We start from the raw sequence: 19,034 nt of genomic DNA, 5'->3' as shown, positions 1-19,034 counted from the left end.
TTAGAAATGACTTTTATTATACCTTTTTTTTTTAGTTCATATTAGCGATAAAGGTGATACTAAATAAATACCACATTTTTAACAGCAGTACTGTAAATGCAATTGTAGGGAGACAAAATCCAAAGTAAAGAAACATCCCAAAGTGCCAAACTTGAAGTTGTTGCAGTGGTCATTATAAACACACATACGGTATTACATACATATATTTAATTTAATTATATATATTTAATTTAATGTCTTTTGAAAGTTGAAAAGGTAACTGGGGAAAGTTCTGGGATACTTCTTGCATTATGAGAAGATACCAATGGTAAAGATGAGCAGCGATGAATACGATTCTCGCTCTACGTTTTAACTGTCCTGACTGAATAACCAGAACTTTTAACATATCATTTTATACTGAAATAATAAATTTCTCAAAAATGAAAGGCAGGGAGGATATTTATATTATTCTAAGAAAGATTTAAATTTGGCAAGTACTGCAGAATATAGAAATGAGAAGAAAACACACCAACATATTTTTTTCTTCATTTGAACCTTTGGCAATGTTCTACTGTGTTTAAAGAAATGAAAGCATTTGGGGTTTTAAATTTAAAGGTAAAAATAGTATTTTTCTAGGCTTCAGATTTATGTATTCTCATCAGCCTCTGCAGAGAGCATTCTGTTTTCTTGCCACATGAAATGATGCTATTTCAGAGCACTATTGTGTGAAACTAGTCATACTAGTAGAAACTGGTGTTTGTTTAGAACTTGCTTTAGAAGAACTATGTTAACTAGCAAGTTACACAAATCCTTAATATGTATATAGATAATTCATATTTATTGTTCTGCCACATGGCTTCAATATGGCATAGTCAACTTTCTATGGTTAAACTTAGAAACTTATCTTTTCAGAGTATGAAACAGCAGAACTAGTAATATATGAATTACATTCTTTTAAGCTTCTTCTGTCGTTTTTCCATTTGTAACTTTTTGAAATTACATGTCTAGAAACACTTTCATATAACCACTAACAAAGTTTTAACTTTCAGAATATGCCTGTGTTATTCACTGAAAAAATAAAAGCCCTGCTGACAAAGAGGGCTTTTTACATGTACAGATATGTACATGTACATATTTTTAAACATGTACAGATATGTACATGTTTCATATTAAATGGAGACTTTCTTATTAACAAAAGAAAGCTTCTGTAATGTCAGGTTATTCTCTCACTTTGACAGAACACTGATGTTATGAAGGTAATTTTCAGGCAGTACTTAAAACTGTGTACTAAAAAAAAGAATGGGCTCCAAATATTTTGGGATACAATTATTACCGTTATCCTGAAAGACCAACTACTCTGCAGAGAGCTTTACAATATTATGTTCTTAATTGTTATGCTATTATTATATTATATTAATATCTTATTACATTAATACATTATATTATATTATATTATTATATTACATTATTATATTACATTATAGTATACTATTTTACATTAATATATCTAATAATATATTATAATAATATATTATAACAATATAATATATTATAATGATATAATAAATTATGTTTTATCATTACATAAATATATAATATAATATAAATAATATTTTATTATATCATTATATTATATGCTATCATTATATATTTATTATTCATATTGTTATGCTATTAAGTCTCAGACTAACTTGTCATCATCAATTTAAGCATTCCTAGTATCACCAAAACACAGACACTGAAACTACAACAGTTTTGACAAGTCTATTTCATCAAGTCTGTTAATGACTCGGCTATTAATGGCTAGTGTTCCTTGTTCTGGGCTCAGGAGCAGATCTGTCAGTCAGCACAGCTGGAAATGAGAACAAGAAGCCATTGCAACTCACAGAGGCAAGGTTCGGCTTTCAGAAAGAGGCAAATGATTTACCAATCATTTTGAGTTCCAAGTTCAAAAGGGCTTGAACTATTAGCAAAGGCAAGATCCTGCTGTTTCAAGCAACAGGGTTTCACGTAACGGGAACTGTCGCCTAGCACCACCCCTGTCACAGCATAAGCAAACATCAACTACATGATCAATAATACCATGCAACTATGCAAAGCAGACACTCCCTTGCTACACACTTCCATTTGGAATGCCTTCAAAATAATATATCCCACTGAATTCCCACAGGTACTCTTAACCCAGTCTTTTGCTATGAGAACTGCTGACATTCACAACTTAAAAAACAAATATAATATGCCGATATACATTATTCCACTTCAAACATTTCTTAAACCATCGCAAGTAATTGCTCTGTCTAGAACTTCACTGGGCTAAGAGACAGGAGATTATGTTCTTTTTAATGTTCCCTTTTGGCAATCAATGCCAAAAAATCTAAGTTTTCAGAGTTCCACCACAGTCAGCAGAGTTATGGCAGTTCATACAAGACAAAGATTTGATCTCTGATCTCCACCTTAATATCTGGTTTAAAAATGAAACTTAACAGGACTCCAATGCATAACAGAAATTAAAACTTCCTAAAAACTAGACATATATAGATTTAGAATCACTCAGTTTATTTTAGTTTATTTTTTCTGCTCAGAGATAAGGATAGTTGGATAAGAAAAAGTTGGATGTAATATACTTCCTAGTATGTCAACATTCTAAATTTTACATTCAGGAAAATTCTTAAATACTGGTAAGGTCTTTTTTTGTTGTTGCCGGTTTTTTTTTCCGTGTTTTTCTTTTTTTTGGTTTTGTTTTGTTTTGTTTTTGTTTTTGTTTTTGTTTTGTTTTGTTTTTGTGTTTTTTTTTTTTTTGTTTGTTTTTTGTTTGTTTTGTTTTCCCTTTTCCTACCTACTATTGTTTTTATGCCAACGTTTTAGATTAAAAATAAAAAGCGGAATTATGAATGCTAACCATTGAGAGGTATTTAACTGTATTTGACTGTAGTGGTGACAATGAAGAGGGAGATAAATGTTCAGAATTTAATTTTGAGCTCTTAAGCAAAAGTCCACTACTTGCTAGCTGCAACTCGTATAAGGTGGTTGCAAATTTTTATATCATCAAGCAAAAGCGAAAATGGCACAACCTGAATCTAAAGCGACAGGAAACTGAGTCACTAAATATAAGGTTGATTACATGCTCGACTTCTGCATATGGGCTATTTAGATTGGAAACAATCTGAGCTTGGTGTTCCAGCAGAAAGAGAAGGTAGCAGAGGAAGGTCTGCAAAAAGAAGAACTGATCTCAGGAAGAAATGGACCTGGAAAGAAGAGCATGAGTATTCTGCCTAGAAGTAAAATTCTGGAAGTAGGGCAAGATCAGGAAGATGGAGGCCATCTTCCTGATGTCCATGCATTCTGGATGGTGATGCCCAAGACTGACAGCTGCAAGCAGTGGTACAGCAGGAACCAACACAACTTTATGCCCAGTCTTCCCAGGCCAGCAGCTACCTGCCTGCTGGGAGGGGCAGTAGGGAGCTAATGAACAGAAGCCTGGGAGGAGAGCCAGTGAGCAAGCCTGGGAGACATCCAAGTGAGGCAAAAGCTCTCATCTCCTTGGCTATTAAACAAACACTGGTAGCCAGATTCACTATGGGTTGCTGTGTACATGGTCTCACCCATGACTTGAGATATAAGCAATATATCCTAAGAGCTAGTAAACCATTTGGAATCATTTGTCCAATGCTAGCTCAGACTTATATGGAAAGTTTTAATAAAAAAAAAACAACATTTATGAGTCAACATGCTTTATTCATCTTTACATTCTCAATTTTAAAAGTTCAATTTTAACATGCTTTTGTTTATTTGAAAATTATTCCACACTTTTAAACCTACAAACTCTACAGCACAGTAGGGTTAACATTTGAAATCTCAGCATTGGATCCTTTCTTTATGAATTTACCCATTTTTCACCCAAGTGGAAAAATATCTTAGCTCATGCATTCAGGCCATGTTAATCATAAAATTATACTACAGAGGTATTAATTTAGCACAGGAAATCAAAATGAAATAATGCACGAGTTTACTGAAGCTATTGATGCAGTGCTCAAAATGAACTCTGGCTACTGGCAAAAAGAAACAGCTGCAAATTAAAAACAAAACAAAACAAAAAACAGCCTCTTGCTCCTTTTGTATGCTTGGATTGATTTAATTTAATATCATGAAGTAATTAATATGAGTCTTTTACATCTTCATTTCCTCTGACTTGCAAAAGTGAATTTTTTTTGAAAGGCTTATGAAAAAAAAATCAAGTGATGGATTACATAGCTGCTGTCAGGACTATATATCTCAAAAAGAAGAGGTTTCCCAAAGGAATTAGTAGCACTTGTGTAATTCCTTCAAATTTGCTTCATAAAAGGTTAAGAGAATACTTGTTATACAGTGAATAAATGCTGATGGCTAAAAGTATAAATATCAGGAATCAAAAATAAAATCTTATGCTGAACTCTCCACGGAAACTCTGTGTACATTAAACTATTTTAAACTCACTTTAATGGGAACAATCTGCAAAAGTTTAGTTATCTACAAAAACTACCCTAAGAATTCATAAATATATATCATTATATAAAGAATATACTATTTTATTTTTTTGCAGAGTATCATCAGATGTCCGTGAGTCCTTATGGGATGCACCTATGATTAGGGAGTTGGCAGATATCATTGCAAGGCCACTTCTGATAATCTTTGAACTCTCACGGACACTGAGAGAAATGCCAAAAAAACTGGAGGAAACCAAATGTCACTCCTATCTTCAACAAGGGCAAGAAGGAGGACTCAGCAAACTACTGGCCAGTCAGCCTCACCTTGACTCCCGATGGAGAAGTTAATCCTGTAAATCAGTTCCAGGCACATAAATGACAAGAAAGTCATGAGAAGTCAACATGGATTCACCAAGGGGAAGTCATGCCAACAAGATAAACTTCTGCAATGAAATGACTGGCTTGGTAGACAAAGAAAGGACAGTTGTCTAATTCAACTTCAGTAAGGCTTTCAACACTGTTTCCCATAATTTGCTCATAGAGAAGTTGTTGATGTCTACTGAATGAGTAGACAGTGTGGTAGATTGAAAACTGGCTGAACAGATGGGTCAAGATGATGGCGATCAGGTGTATGATGCCTAGTTACAGACCACTAACTAGCAGTGTACCCCAGGAGTCAATATGCTCTAATGTCTGCCTGACTAACAGTCTTTCAAAGACCTGAGACCACCAGAGACAAGGAACCAAAGCATGACTGTAATTAACCATTGTGTTTTTTCATCCTTACTTTAATCTTTTCTAGGATAAGACTAAAAAAGGAAGAACCAAACTGAACCATGCTAAGTAAATAGACAATTTGCACACAAAATATTCAAGATGACATAACCTGGAAAACAAATAAATGAAGTATTGCTATAAATTGTAGTTTTTGTTGTTGTTTCTTTTTTTTTTTTTTTTTTTTTTAACAGTTTACTACAATTCAAGAATGATTCAGATAATGGAAACATCTGCAGTACCTGGCCAGGAGATCTGGAGGTCAAAAACATAAGCACGATGTTTAGAACATAAGCAAAACATAAGCAAAACGTTCAGTGCACCATCACTGCACTGAAAATTAAAGTGTTGCTACTGTCTTACTGGGCTTACCCAGGATTTCACCCATGCACAAAACTAAATGGGATTGAAATAAGCATTGGGAAATGGTGATAACAGTATTCCTCATTTGATGTTCTGTGTGTAGTCTCTGAGAGATCAACCTAAAAAGAACTATGGTAAGAGAGAAGAACTGACAAAAGAGAAAAAACACTGTAGGCATGAAAGAGCCTTACATATAAGGAGAGATTAAAAGACTGGATTTGTGTCATTTGGACAGGAAATGATTAAGAGTGTACCGGACTCAAGAAGAGGGGGAAGCCAAAACCAACAAAACTAGGAAACAAAAAACCCATGTAGTGTCATAGAAAAACCTTTTGCACCAACAAAACAAACTGAGGTGACTCTTCATGTCCTAAGAGACAGGAAAGCTCTCTAACCATCTCTTAGGCAGCAAGTCACACACTTAAGCAGGTTAACAGAAACATTCTTGAGGCCTCTTTTAGAGTGAGATAGATTTCACAGTCAGAATGACTCCAAGCTTGAGTCACACTACCATCCAGGTATAAAAAACAGCAGTTCACAACCTGTGGCAGAATCTCTTCCTCAGTTTCTGCTTCCAATTGTTATATTCCTCAAGGGAAAAAAGGGTTGCTTGTTTGTGCTCAGATCTGCTTTAGCTACAAACCTCAGGTAGTTCCTGAAAGAAGTCAAAAAACTACCACAAAAGGCTGCAAATATAATTCACTGGAAATAAATATTAGATTGTGTATTCCCATTTGCCCTCTAAAAATATAAAACCAGCAGTCAGCCAAGGAAACTAAATTCAGTGAGTTAAGTAATGATAATGAAAGATGTATTTTTTACATAAGCTATATTTAACTTGAAACCTACTAGAGCAATGAACTATTGAGACCATGAATTCAGAAACTGAAAAAGTAGAAATATTCTCCAAACAGTACTTTTTTCCTGACATACCCAAGCAGCTCAAAATGCCCTGTTGACAGGTTAACAACACAGCTCTTCTGATGGGCATGTTATTCCAAGTGGATTACCTTTTTTAAAAAAAAATTATTATTAGACTCCCTTAGAATCATTTACAGCTAGTCTCCCTTCAAGATTTGCAACTATTGATTAAAAATACACTGATATAAATGTTTGGTCAAGCATCTACTGGCCAAAGTAATTGTTAAACAAATGTATCAAATAATAATAAAAAAAAATATGATTAATGATTTTTTTGTTGTTGTTCTGAGCATAAAATTGTGTTTTTCCCAACTACATATTTTAGCTAGTGGAAATGAAGTGAAAATAAATAAATATGTATATATTGGAAATGTGCTCAAAAAAATTAGAGATAGGGATGTGAAATAGAAGTATTCTTTACAAGCCTTTGCTTAAAAAACACTTGGGTGTTTTCATTAAACAGCACACAAATAAGCTGAAAATTTATCATCTCTCAAAACCTGACATTTAAAGGTGTACAATGTAGGATGTCTGATATATTAGCTAGCAGTAGAACAGCAACCTCTCATAAACAGGTACTGTCTTGAGAGAAGGATTTGTGTGTAGTTGTAGTTTCTTGCAAGGAAAATTTCTCTACCAACAGTGTTTTTTCTAAAATTTAATTTTGGATGAACATAAAAATGCATTGTTTATGATTACCAACTAATCAAGCTCTAAAATGACATCTAAAAGCTTAACGTATATAAGAAACTAGTAATTCAAAAAGGTTCCTTAAAAATGTAATGTTCATTTTCTTCCTGTGAAGAAATGAAGGCACTGCCTGCTTTACTGCAAGAAGTGTTATCAAAATCTCACAACTCTTTTTCTGTTTCTGAAATAATCATTAAATATGAAAAACATACAGAAAGGCCTAAGGAAGAACAACTAGCACAGCCTGTACGAACACTAGAAGCAAAGCTGACACATTAACTGCTTCCCTATTAGTTTTTGCCTATCACATATTATTTTACTCAGTGTGTTCTATAGAGGATGCAGAAGGTAACTAGTGTAAGGAGGTGATGTTGACAGGATATTATTTCTTCATCCTATTTTTACCTACTCCCTCCTGTAGCAGAAAGGAAAGAATGGTACGGCAAGATAGGAGAGGGAATTCAGAAAGATGCAGCTGATACAGAAGTATGAAACTTGAAGTCTGTATCTATTGTAATTGGTATATTGGTAATTCCTCAGATTCTACTTATAAGCCGAGGAAAAGACAATGAAGAAAAACAAACAAAGAAGCAAAAAGTCTTTTAGTTCTAAGAGCTTTAAATAGAGGCATCTGTGTGAAATTCATGACTCAAGAATGATGTACACTAGTGAACAGTAAGGGACAGAAAATCAGATCTACTTTAACCTAATCAGTAATGAGCCGTACCCACAGTATTAAGAAAAATGATGACAGCTAGAGATCATTGAAAGGGCACAGAGGAAGAATTATAAGAAATGTGACCTTGGACTGGATATTTGTATTTTCCAAAGACACCAGGGCCTTAAAATAGCCATGGAGATAGCAAAAGAACCCTGGCTTTCAATTACAAAGAAAGTCACAAACCACGACCAAGTATGTAACTACTACAAAGTGATGTGCAAAGATGTAACATCATAATATTTATCTCAAGGATTTGGCACTCAAACTAGTATTACAATCCAGTTATATGTTGATATATGGCATTTACTATAATTGCATAGTTATCCACAGCTTTTATTCATATACAAGACAGTATAAAATATACTGAAACCAAATAAAATGTCAGCAACTAATGATCTGATGGTATATTGTCTATGTGATATTAAACCAGAAATGGCTTCTAAACAAAAGTAGTGGATCAATTCCTGCCTTTGTCAGCTCAGCAAGGGAATGTAAAAGAGCTGCTATTTGATTTTATTGCTTCAGGAATCCTGCCAACTTGAGCACGACTGCTCACAGCAAGCAGATGAAGTACATTCTGCTAATTCTCACAAGATGCTAATGTTTCATCGTCTGCCTTCCAGTGGCTGGCAAAGATCTCTTACATGCCAGTGTAATTTTGCCCCAGTAAAAATAGGCAGACTTTTTACCATCAAATTCATATTAAAACTTCAAAATTGTTTTTTTGCTCTATGTAACACGAAACAACTTGGCAAATTTACACAGCAGTTTTTAATGAACCTTCCTGAAAAAGGTATAGGATAGGACATAAATTATGCTGGCAAGAAGAAAAGTCTGAAGGCATCTAAAATAATAGTTTCCTTGCAGGACTTGAAAAACAGAGATCAAACAGAGTCAGAAGTACAGCAACTGTCAATTGCCATCTTTTTCTATAGAGGCTGTGCTTCCATTTAAGGGAAATACAGCTCATCTGAAAAAGGTCACAAATACACAGGCAAAGTGGTGTTGGTTGCATCTATAGAGAGCTTGAAATAACTTTGATACATGCACTGCAACCCCCATTTTAGAAACAAGTTTACTCATCTACAATCCACATCTCCTTATATCTTAACTTACATTAATTAATTATTGTAAAAACTTGATACAACATTTTAACTACTTAACAACTCCAGAAAGAAAGGATCTTAAAGTCTGTACCTCTCAATAATTAATATCTTGTAATATCATTAATAAATGGCAGTTGAAATATATAATTGTTAAAGTCTACTCAGAAGAGTAGCAAAATGCTTCAATTAGGAGTAAAGCTTAAAGAAGCCAGAAATCAGAGAAAGCTTATTCCATTCCATTCAAATCTAATGTATATTTTACTTTATTTTAGTGTCTGACATTTACATCCTTTATTTTATGGGTGGAACATGAATGATACCTTTCTATTGATCCCTGCTTGTCGCAGGGATGCAGCCCATCAGATCAGGTTGCCCACAGCCTTGTTCAACCTGGTCTTGAACACCTCTGGGGATGGGGCATCCACAGCTTCTCTGGGCAACCTGTTCCAGTGCCTCACCACCCCCTGAGTAAATAATTTCTTCTTAATATCTAATCTCCCCTCTGGTTTAATGGTTTAAAACCATTCCCCCTTGCCCTGTGTAAAAAGTCACTAAAATCACCTTACATGAAACTTACTTCCTTTTCTTGAGCAGACAGGAAGAGTGCATTTTAGAGAAAGAGAGTGCACAAGTTACAGCCTGTGGTTCCTCTTCCTTTCAGTGTTTCTGAATGAATGACTGCTCATTTCCATCCACCTTTGATTATAACTTTGATATAATCATTCCTGGTTTGGTCTGCTTGCTAATTTTCTGGAGTATTTTAGTCAAAAGAAATCCTTACTACAAATAGAGCTCTACAAAATCCTTTCTACAAAGATTTTGCTCCTTTTTCAGTCTGTGATGTAATTTAACAGATTACAATAAATGGGTAAATGGGTTCAGTGAACACATCGGTGGAGATTTCCCCAGCACTTTAAGTAAGGGGCCTTCCTCTTTTGTGCATCAGGAGACTAGACGTACTTTTCTAACACTTTGAAGAAGAAATTGAATATAAAATGCATAGCAAAGAAAACATGAGCATGGCAACTGATACATCACTAATAGAATGGTATTAGTGATAATGGATAGATAATGGATAATAGTGGATTAGTGATTATTGATTAGTTCAATGCACATTCATGAGTGTAGCCTAATAAACTAACTTGGTTGAACAAACAAATTCATGGTTTTAATTCATTTCTGATATGCCCCCCATCTATTTTACAAACACGGTCAGAATCCCATACTGTTAACTGAAATAAAGCCTTAGAGCAGATCATATTTTTAAAATACAGAAAACAAAAGGAAGATAACCATATATGAGGTAAAAATAAAACTGTACTTATGAGGACTTCTAATGTTCATAATGTAAAGTTCCTTTTTCTTCCTTTAATGTGTAGGTGACAGTCTGTAACTCAATATACTCTCATAATAATATCTGACATTTCACCTCCAAAATGCTAGAATCTATTCTGGCACTGAACAGCAGTTCGGCTAGCTGATCCTAACAGTCTGTGTTTATCTCCTGTGGGCCAGTCAGCAGACAGACACACACCAGTTGTTCAGCAAGTTACGTGATTCTTACACTCCACTAAAATCCCACTGGATAAAGCACCAATTGAAAATGCAGATCACAGTGTTAATTTTAAATATAAAAGCACAAGAATTGCTGCATTCTGAGCTGATTAAATCTCACATGTTCCACCAGAAACCTCTAGCTCTTCTACAACCTGTTTCAGTTATATTATATGACATCTGCAGGTACAATTTTCTTCCTAAATTGGATTAAAGTGCTTCAGCTGCACTCTTCTCAACTACAAATTTTTCTAGGTAACTTATCTCTCTCAAGAACCTGTAATATAAGGTCTAAACCAGAATATGATTTTATTTATTATTCCTTAAACTGTTAAGAACGTAAATAGAATATGAAAAAAATAAATAAAGAAAAAGAAAAAAAAATCACAGGTTGTCCAGCCCTTATAAAATACCTTGAAATTACATAAATTATTAGTAAAATTAGATAATGCATAGCATTAGGATATGAATTGATTGTATAATACCATAGTATTAGGAGTGATAGTTCAGCTTTTTCTCCACTGGCTAGTATCGACATGTGCAATAAAAAATGAATGCAGTGGATCATTATAGCTTTTGACATCAGATATCTGCACCTCAGGGGATGTTTACCCACAGTGTGCACAGTTTCCAGCAGCAAAGCTGTGGCAGTAACATTCTATTGCCTCTTTCAGGAATGTTATTCAAAAATAATTGCCAAAATATACCTTGAATTTACTGATCTTTGGAATGTACATTCTGTTTAGGTATGGTATTTCTAGTGTAGGCTAGAAAATACTTTGACGATCAAACATAGGAAGAGGTAGCCAGAGAGGCTGTGTACTCTTTGTGTTTGGAGACATTGAAAACCCAATGAGACAAGCCCTTTCAGCGATCTGCTCTAGTTCATCAAATGTAAACTTAAAATACATTTCATGGATTTCATGTATGTCAAATAAGATCAAGCTTCCTATTCAGAAAGCTTTGAACACAATGCTGCATGCTCTCTCTGCTGCTGAAATTCAGGTTATGACTTCCCAGAGGCAGAAAATGCTCTCTTTTTGTTTGTTCACAGGGACACACTATGTGCCCCAAAGTGAGTAACAGCAACACTCAAGAGATAGACAAATTCATTGTAGTCCTTGGACATCCCAGACTATAAATATTTTCAACTGGTGACTGTCACATGCTAAAGTGTGCTTGGTAACAGCTTCCTGGGCCTCTCTGAGGTGCTTTCTTTCCCCTAGTTCTCTGATTAACTTTTACTACAGTAATTGTCACCCTATCTTATAAAACTCAAGTTAAGTTCATGCAACACAGAATGTACTGGTATTGAAATACCCATCTAACATACCTGTGCACCAATAACAAATTTTTAAAAAATAAATGAAGATCAAATATTTTCAGACTGAAAAATAAAAGCACTGGAACTGTGAATGAAAAGATCGTTTCTCTTTTTATCAGTAGAATCTCACCATTTTGTTACTACATCTGTAATAGGAAGAATAATGAAAAACAGAATATGAAAGTCATCCATGATTTTGAGAATGCCATGACAAATAATTTCCTATTGAAAATTTTTATCAATTTCTCCAAAACAAACAATTACAGAAGACCTTTCAAAACAGGTTTCCTTTCTTGCACTGAAAATACACTGCCTAAGACTGCTTCTCACTTCCATTCTGCAAAAAGAGTTATTGCTCTCAGGTTTTTTGGGGGGAATATATTAAAGGGAGGGGAAGGGAAAGGAATCAGTGCTTTTTTGTTTGTTCTGTTTTGGCTCTTTTGTTTGTTTGTTTAACTTAATTTCCAAGCCACATCCTAATTTAGGTTACAATTTTAAAAGCTGTGCAGAATATATTAAATCCCAATTTGAAAAAAAAAAAGTTTAAATATCTGAAAAAAATGTAGTTTATATTTAAATACAACTTGCAAATACTTACATCTAAATATATCTTTTAAATTTACTTGCAATCTATCTGTTCTAAGTAAATATTGCAATAAATGACTAAGACAAATGACAATTTACAAATCTATAATAGTATGAACTAAATAATAATCTAAATAAGTCATAATCTTAAAAATATGTAATTTGACATCTTTTCCATGGGGTCTGAGCACATTCCTAATATGGACCATCAAATGTATTGGATAAACACTGTGAGAGCTTTATAGGAATATCATTACTAATGGCATCACTTTTTAATGTACTCTGTACTGGTCCAGCTCTGACGTTATTTTAAAAATAAGTTCTTTTAAAAAAGAATAATTTATCAGCTTTGACAATATGAAATACTATAAATGCATGTGTTTATTTTCTTAAGAACTAGAGAACAATTTTTCTTTGTAAGGTTCAAAGAAGAGTTTTAAATCTTACAGTGGACAGAAGAAAAATGACTTTGCTCAAAAAATGACAATTGCTCAATAAAAATATGGAAACAAAATTTGTATAGTCTTTGGGCTATACAGAATTAAGAAATGAGTATATCTTGACAATGAGTCCTAAGATTCCTCAACCCTGACTTACAAGTTAAAAAAAAAAAAAAAGAAAGGACAAGTCCTGTTAACACCTAACAGCACCCCCAGACTTCCTTTACTTCCCAGTCACATAATTGCTGAATTACTTCAGTTAGAGTAATATGGTTACTTTATGGTTACTTTGCTGGCCAAATCCTTAAATCCATTTGTCATTTTGTTGTCTCCAAAATGTGGCCTTTCGCTCATCCTACATCTCTTCTTACAACCCTTCACCTGCTAAACACCTTCAGACTATAGCTTCTGTTCCCTGGCTTTTCACCGTCTTACTGTCTCCTTGTATTTCCTAGGCCCTAAATATTTATCTTTTGTTCTGCTTTTTTTCATGCAATCATTTATATATAGTCCTTTACAAGAAGTATCCAGCACTCCTCTTGGACTGCCAGTAAATAATATATATTTACTATCCAAACTAAAATTAAAATTTTTCTCTTACTTTTCTAAATACGTGTTTGTTTTTTTTTTTAAACACATAAGGAATCAAAGCAGCCTGAACAGGCATTGTTATGAAAGGCTGTGAAAAAAAATACTCTATTTCCAGTAGACATTTTAGCTTTTAGCTTATATGAAGTGCCAAAAAAATCCTTTTTTAATAAAGGAAAAAGGTCACTACTAGCAAGAATGGCTTTGATAATTCCTCCTCAGATAATTATGAACAAATAACGCTGCTTAATAGGCTAGCAGAAAAATTTATAGTCTATTAATTTAAATATTAAACTATTGATACATCATGCAAAATATATTAAAAACAATTCTAATTTTTAAGCTACTCTATTAATGAAGTACATGCTAAAATGTTAATACAGATATTGCATTTTGTTGTTACTTGTTACATTTTGTTTCCACTGTGCTTCTTTGAAAAGGGTTGTACTGCCCACTGATTTACCTCTAAAAATGCAGAATACACATTTTTCAAATTGTTCATTAAAATTAACCTGTTGCTTAACTAGCAATATGAACATAGGCTGTCAAAAAGTAAGCTGTACAACAGGAAAAAAAATAATTCAAAAATTAATGTATGGCACATATGTACCCGAGAAGATTTTGATCCAGTATAGATGAAAGTTCATACATACAAAATTTCCTTTTCCCAGGACAGTTGTCATGCTGTTAGTTCCTTTTTTTTTTTTTTCCTTTTAGTTACCTGACAAGACAACTTCAACTAGGTCTCCTTCTTGGATATCTGCAGCTGATTTCACCAACTGGAGAATGTTTTCAGAGGTAGGGTCATGGCGGAAGAGCAGAATTTTGTCATACATTCCATAGAAACCACATTCAGGAAACTGTAAATACAAACCCATAAGAAATTACTACATTGTAAAAATACATAACTGTAAAATACAATTAATATAATTAATTTTGAGGGCAGAGTAGATGCTTGCTCACATTAGTACCAAACTAAATATTTTTCCATACACGGCAATATTTATCATGGTATTCTAAAAATAGCTTTTCCGCAACCCAAGTAAACTCATTTGCTTTTATTTTGTTTGCAAGTAATGCGGTGTCCAATAGTAAATGAGAGAGAAATAAGTACATCCCTTACTCACTGCTGATGTCTTTTCAAAGACAAGTTCCCAAGCAACTTGATTAGATCCTTCTGGAGAAAGCGGTTGGCCTAGAGGACCTCTGGAAGTTCCAGCCAACCTACATTATTCTATGATTACGGTACTCATGGCAAAATGATGCCTGGAGGCCAGCAGAAATATTTTTCAGCTCTGCCTAAGATACAACTCTTAAGTGATAGGTCATTAGCTAATACTTATTTCTTGAGACTGAAGTGTATCACTTAAAGCCCTCATAATATTCACAACTTCATACTTAGAGAAGAAAAATGAAAAGTTACCGACAATCTTTCTTTACAAAAATCACACCCTACATAAGATTTCTTTTACTGTGTCAAAAAAGATCATTTTCAAGTGCAACAAGATATCATATAATAGGATTTTTATTTTCTGGGGTATACTTTAAAATACTGAAATATAAAACAATGTTTCCAAACTTAACCATAACCTGTTTCTATTCAAAGGTGTTGGAGCTTTGAAACTGTTCTATAGGAATACAGAGCAAGTCCATGTAAGTCTAAAGTAGAAAGCATTTCAAAAAACTCTGCAGCTGTACACTGAATGTGAGATTATTACATAAGCAAAACTTTTTCACTCCTTTTTGCTGCAGCATTAAAATGTGAGTTTTTACATGTTCCTAGCTTAAAAGAACCAAACTTTTGCTTTGAAAACATAGCCAAGAAACCCTTTTTATGATACAGAAAATTCAATCCAATTTTCCACTGTTGAACTACTCCATGTATTATCTGGGAGCTTTACCAACATGCAGTGAAAGAAACCCAACGATAAGCACAGAGAGAAAAAGTGACAGGTTTTGAAGGACAAATTAGTTTGAAAAGAATAAAGAATAAAACAATACATTCATTACTGATTACTAGCAGCTTCAGGATCAATCAAAGCACTCCAAGAAAGTTATGCTTCATAGCTTTAAAGCATACACTCTAAAATAGAGACAAAATAGTCATATCCCTGCTTCAAATGAAATGCATCAAAGTCTCTGAAGTCAGGTCAGTCCTATTCCAGATTAATTCTTAAGGCATGATTGTTTCAAAATCTCATTAATGTGCCAAAACTAGTTCAATAATATGCCAAATTCATGGCTTAAATGTGAAATAGTTACTCTTGTTTTTAAAGAAATTTGCTTTACAAAACTTTCCAGGGGCAGACGTAATCTGAACTGCAACTACTCTCTTTGTCAATATACTCTATTATCTAGGTTAAGGTAAGCTTAGATAATAAAAAAACAGATGATACAGGTGCTAGGAGACACCCAAGCATCTTACAAAGCTGTTCAACACCTGACCCAGCAGCACTGAGCTGAAACTAAAAGCCTGATGGAGCTGCCCAGGCCTTGTGCCATGGTGCTCAGTGGATGGAGCAGCTCTGCTTTGCACACCCCAGCACGGGAGCTGGCAGCAGGCAGACTCATGCTCCTCAGAGCATAAGAAAGTAATCACAAGGAAATTTAGTTATACCTACCTTGCTACAGGATACAAGCCTGATGGATTGTATTGAGGGATTTTTTTATTATTTGGATGCAGTGTAAAATTAAAAATACCTCTCAAAATGGACACTGCTGTCCCCTTAAAACACTGACAGAATCTTCTCATTTCACTGGATTGCAGAGATAAAACAGGCATTTCCCTCTAAATTCATTATGACTTAAATTGCTTGTTGTCTCTTTATTTTCCCACTCCATTTGCTCTTTTTATGTTATTTCAATTTGTTCTACCTATAAAAAGTATTTGTTATATTACATGTATTATCTATGTGTGTATAAACATTTTGAGGTATCACTACATTCTGAAGAGATAAAAAATTCAATCATGATTTGTTGTTCAATCCTATACAAGAATTATCTGCTGGGTTCAAGTGAGTTTTCCCCACATGAGCTACTCTCACGCCAAGAAAGCCATTTTGATGGTGTGATTCTCCAAATAAAACATTGTCTAAGGACCAACTGTTGCAACAGTGACAAAAATATTCCCTCAGCTAAGCTTATTCCTGCCAACAATAATGTTGATATGCACAAACAAAAGTAAACAAAAAGCCGACACATTGCTTGGTACTACAACACTATAAATAACATTTATTTTTGCCAAATACAGAGCAAAATAGGAAATGCATACATGTCAAGCTACCTAAAAGCTAACTAGAGCTAAGCTAACTGAAAACTAACTACAAATGGTGGTATTAGACCTGAACTCCCAACACTAATAAAAAGCCATTATATTATATTTCATTATATTAGCTGCTGTAAGTGGCTATTACCAGGAATAAAATAGTCGCAGAAAACGCTATAATGTGGAAATGGAATATTTCCTAAAGATTCAAAAACAGAAATTAACAAAAGAAACTGTGTTACATATCCACAGGCTTTGTTCGTTACTGTACTAAATCAAAGATAACTGGTACAAGAAGAAATTCTGAAAAATTAAAATATAAGCTATCCGCTGAAAATGTACCAGATTTACACTTTGCTATAAGAGCTTTTAATTTTGCCCAACCTTGCTATGCAGATGTCATTCATTATTGCTAAAAATATATTTATGTCGGTTCAGTAGACTTACAGGGGAAGCACTGTATGCATTCCCTCATTCTATATCACTGGTAAGCAGTTCAATGTGTCCTATGGGAAAACTGTTGTAAAGGTAATATTGCATATACACAGCTACTCTTCACAGAGCAGATTATAATCTGTTAATATGCTCCTCTGTAAAAATAAATGAATAATTAAAAAATATATTAGTTTCCATAATCCTGCCAATGACATGTCAAAAATGAATCTCTGTCAAGAAGAAATAGAAAATAAGGTGTTTAATGGGCTTAAGACTTCAAGGAAGACCTAAAGCTGCACTGAACTGACTTAATATGACTACTACTGGTCAATGTAACTATTTGTAAAACACACATAAAAGTTTGCAGGAGAGATGTTTTCAGCCATTAGTCCAAAATAGCATTCATAGAGATAAATAATTATGTCACAGTAGAGTCAAATTGATTTCAGACAGCTTGAGAAGGAGAAGTTGTAATTTAGAGATGATCTGCATTTAAAAATCAGCTTCCATGGATGGCAGAGGGTGACTGAAATTTAAGCTATCCTGAGAACACAATGTCCCTGGATTAAGCTGCAAATTATTTCCTACATGTCCACTTCAAAAAGGAAAATGAAATATTAACAAGTTGCTTTTCATTATTGTTGCTTGTAGTGATCACAAACATATTACAATTCTGAATACAAAGCATTTAGTATTGAATAATGGGGATTTTAATTCTGTTTATTAGATTTTAAATTATTAATACCTACTGAATGCAGAAGCAGTGATCATTCACTGACTGTGAATGCTACTTTAGTAATACTTTAATTACATCCCCTCAAGAAATAAAATGTACATGCAACTATTGTATAGTACCTCATGAGCTACAAATAGCCTAAAAAAAATTACTTATAAAAATTTCCAACAAAGACTTAAATGTCATTTTTCAGAATTCCCATTCTTGACTTTTCAGCGATGCTTTTCTCATATTATGCCAATAATTTCTCCTTACAAGTACTGCAATGTTACCACAATAGGAGTGTATTATTTGGGAAAAGCATAATAGTTTGTTGTTGTTTGGTTTTTGTTTTTACATGTAGCCTTAAAAACTCTTGTCTAAACAGTTACATAAAACTTATTTTATATCATATTGTAGTAGCTCTTAAGGTAAAAAACAGGAAACAACACTTGCATCTGAAATCACCCATAAGCAGCCTGAAGTCATGTGCTTCTTTCATTTCCTGATAGTATCATTTAACTTTTCTCTGACTGTGGGACTTCAAAAAAAAAAAAGCAAATATATTTTTCAGATGGAAGAAAAACCCTTCCGGTTAGCATTTTAAGTAATAATTTGATGTTGCACAGATTATGTGTACTATGGCAGCAGATTATCCATAAAACACAGTGCAAGAAGAAGCTCAACACCAGCCTTTCCTCAGCACATACCAAAGTGGAAGCAATCATTGAAGTGTTTTTACCCTTAGCAACAGTAAACATCTACAGAAAATCCACCAAAAGACTTTACCAATAGGAAGTCAAATGATTATCCAAATTCCAGCTTTTAATTTAAAAAGACTTCAAGTAATACCACAAAAAATTGCAGACGTTAAATTTCAATAACTAAGGCCTCACATTTTAAGTATTTGGTAATTCACATAATCCATTACATATTTCATCAGTCAATAATTTCAAAGTCATACATCCATACACATGCCAACACAGGTTGAACTATGCACTTCCATGAATATGCTGTCTTATCAATGACTGTTCTCAACACAAAGATCAAAACCAAACTCATGAAAAAAATACATGACTTAAAACTCTGTCCAACTGCTGTGACAATCAAA

General features: G+C 33.8%; 1 protein-coding gene across 2 annotated transcripts in view; it reads right to left on the bottom strand.

Moving 5' to 3' along the window:
• PRKD1 (protein kinase D1) overlaps positions 1-19,034 on the bottom strand; it is a 127,911-nt gene that overhangs the window by 43,319 nt on the left and 65,558 nt on the right. For both annotated transcript variants that reach the window (XM_084287293.1, XM_084287292.1), the window contains exon 2: positions 14,230-14,368. In XM_084287293.1, coding sequence (XP_084143419.1) covers positions 14,230-14,368 — 139 coding nt within the window. The remainder of the gene's footprint in view (positions 1-14,229; positions 14,369-19,034) is intronic.

The sequence above is a fragment of the Netta rufina genome (genome assembly GCF_964035555.1).
Source record: "Netta rufina genome assembly, chromosome: 5".
NCBI lineage: Eukaryota > Metazoa > Chordata > Aves > Anseriformes > Anatidae > Netta > Netta rufina.
Note: the sequence above shows the minus strand (reverse complement) of the source record. Positions and strands in the feature narration are given on the sequence as shown.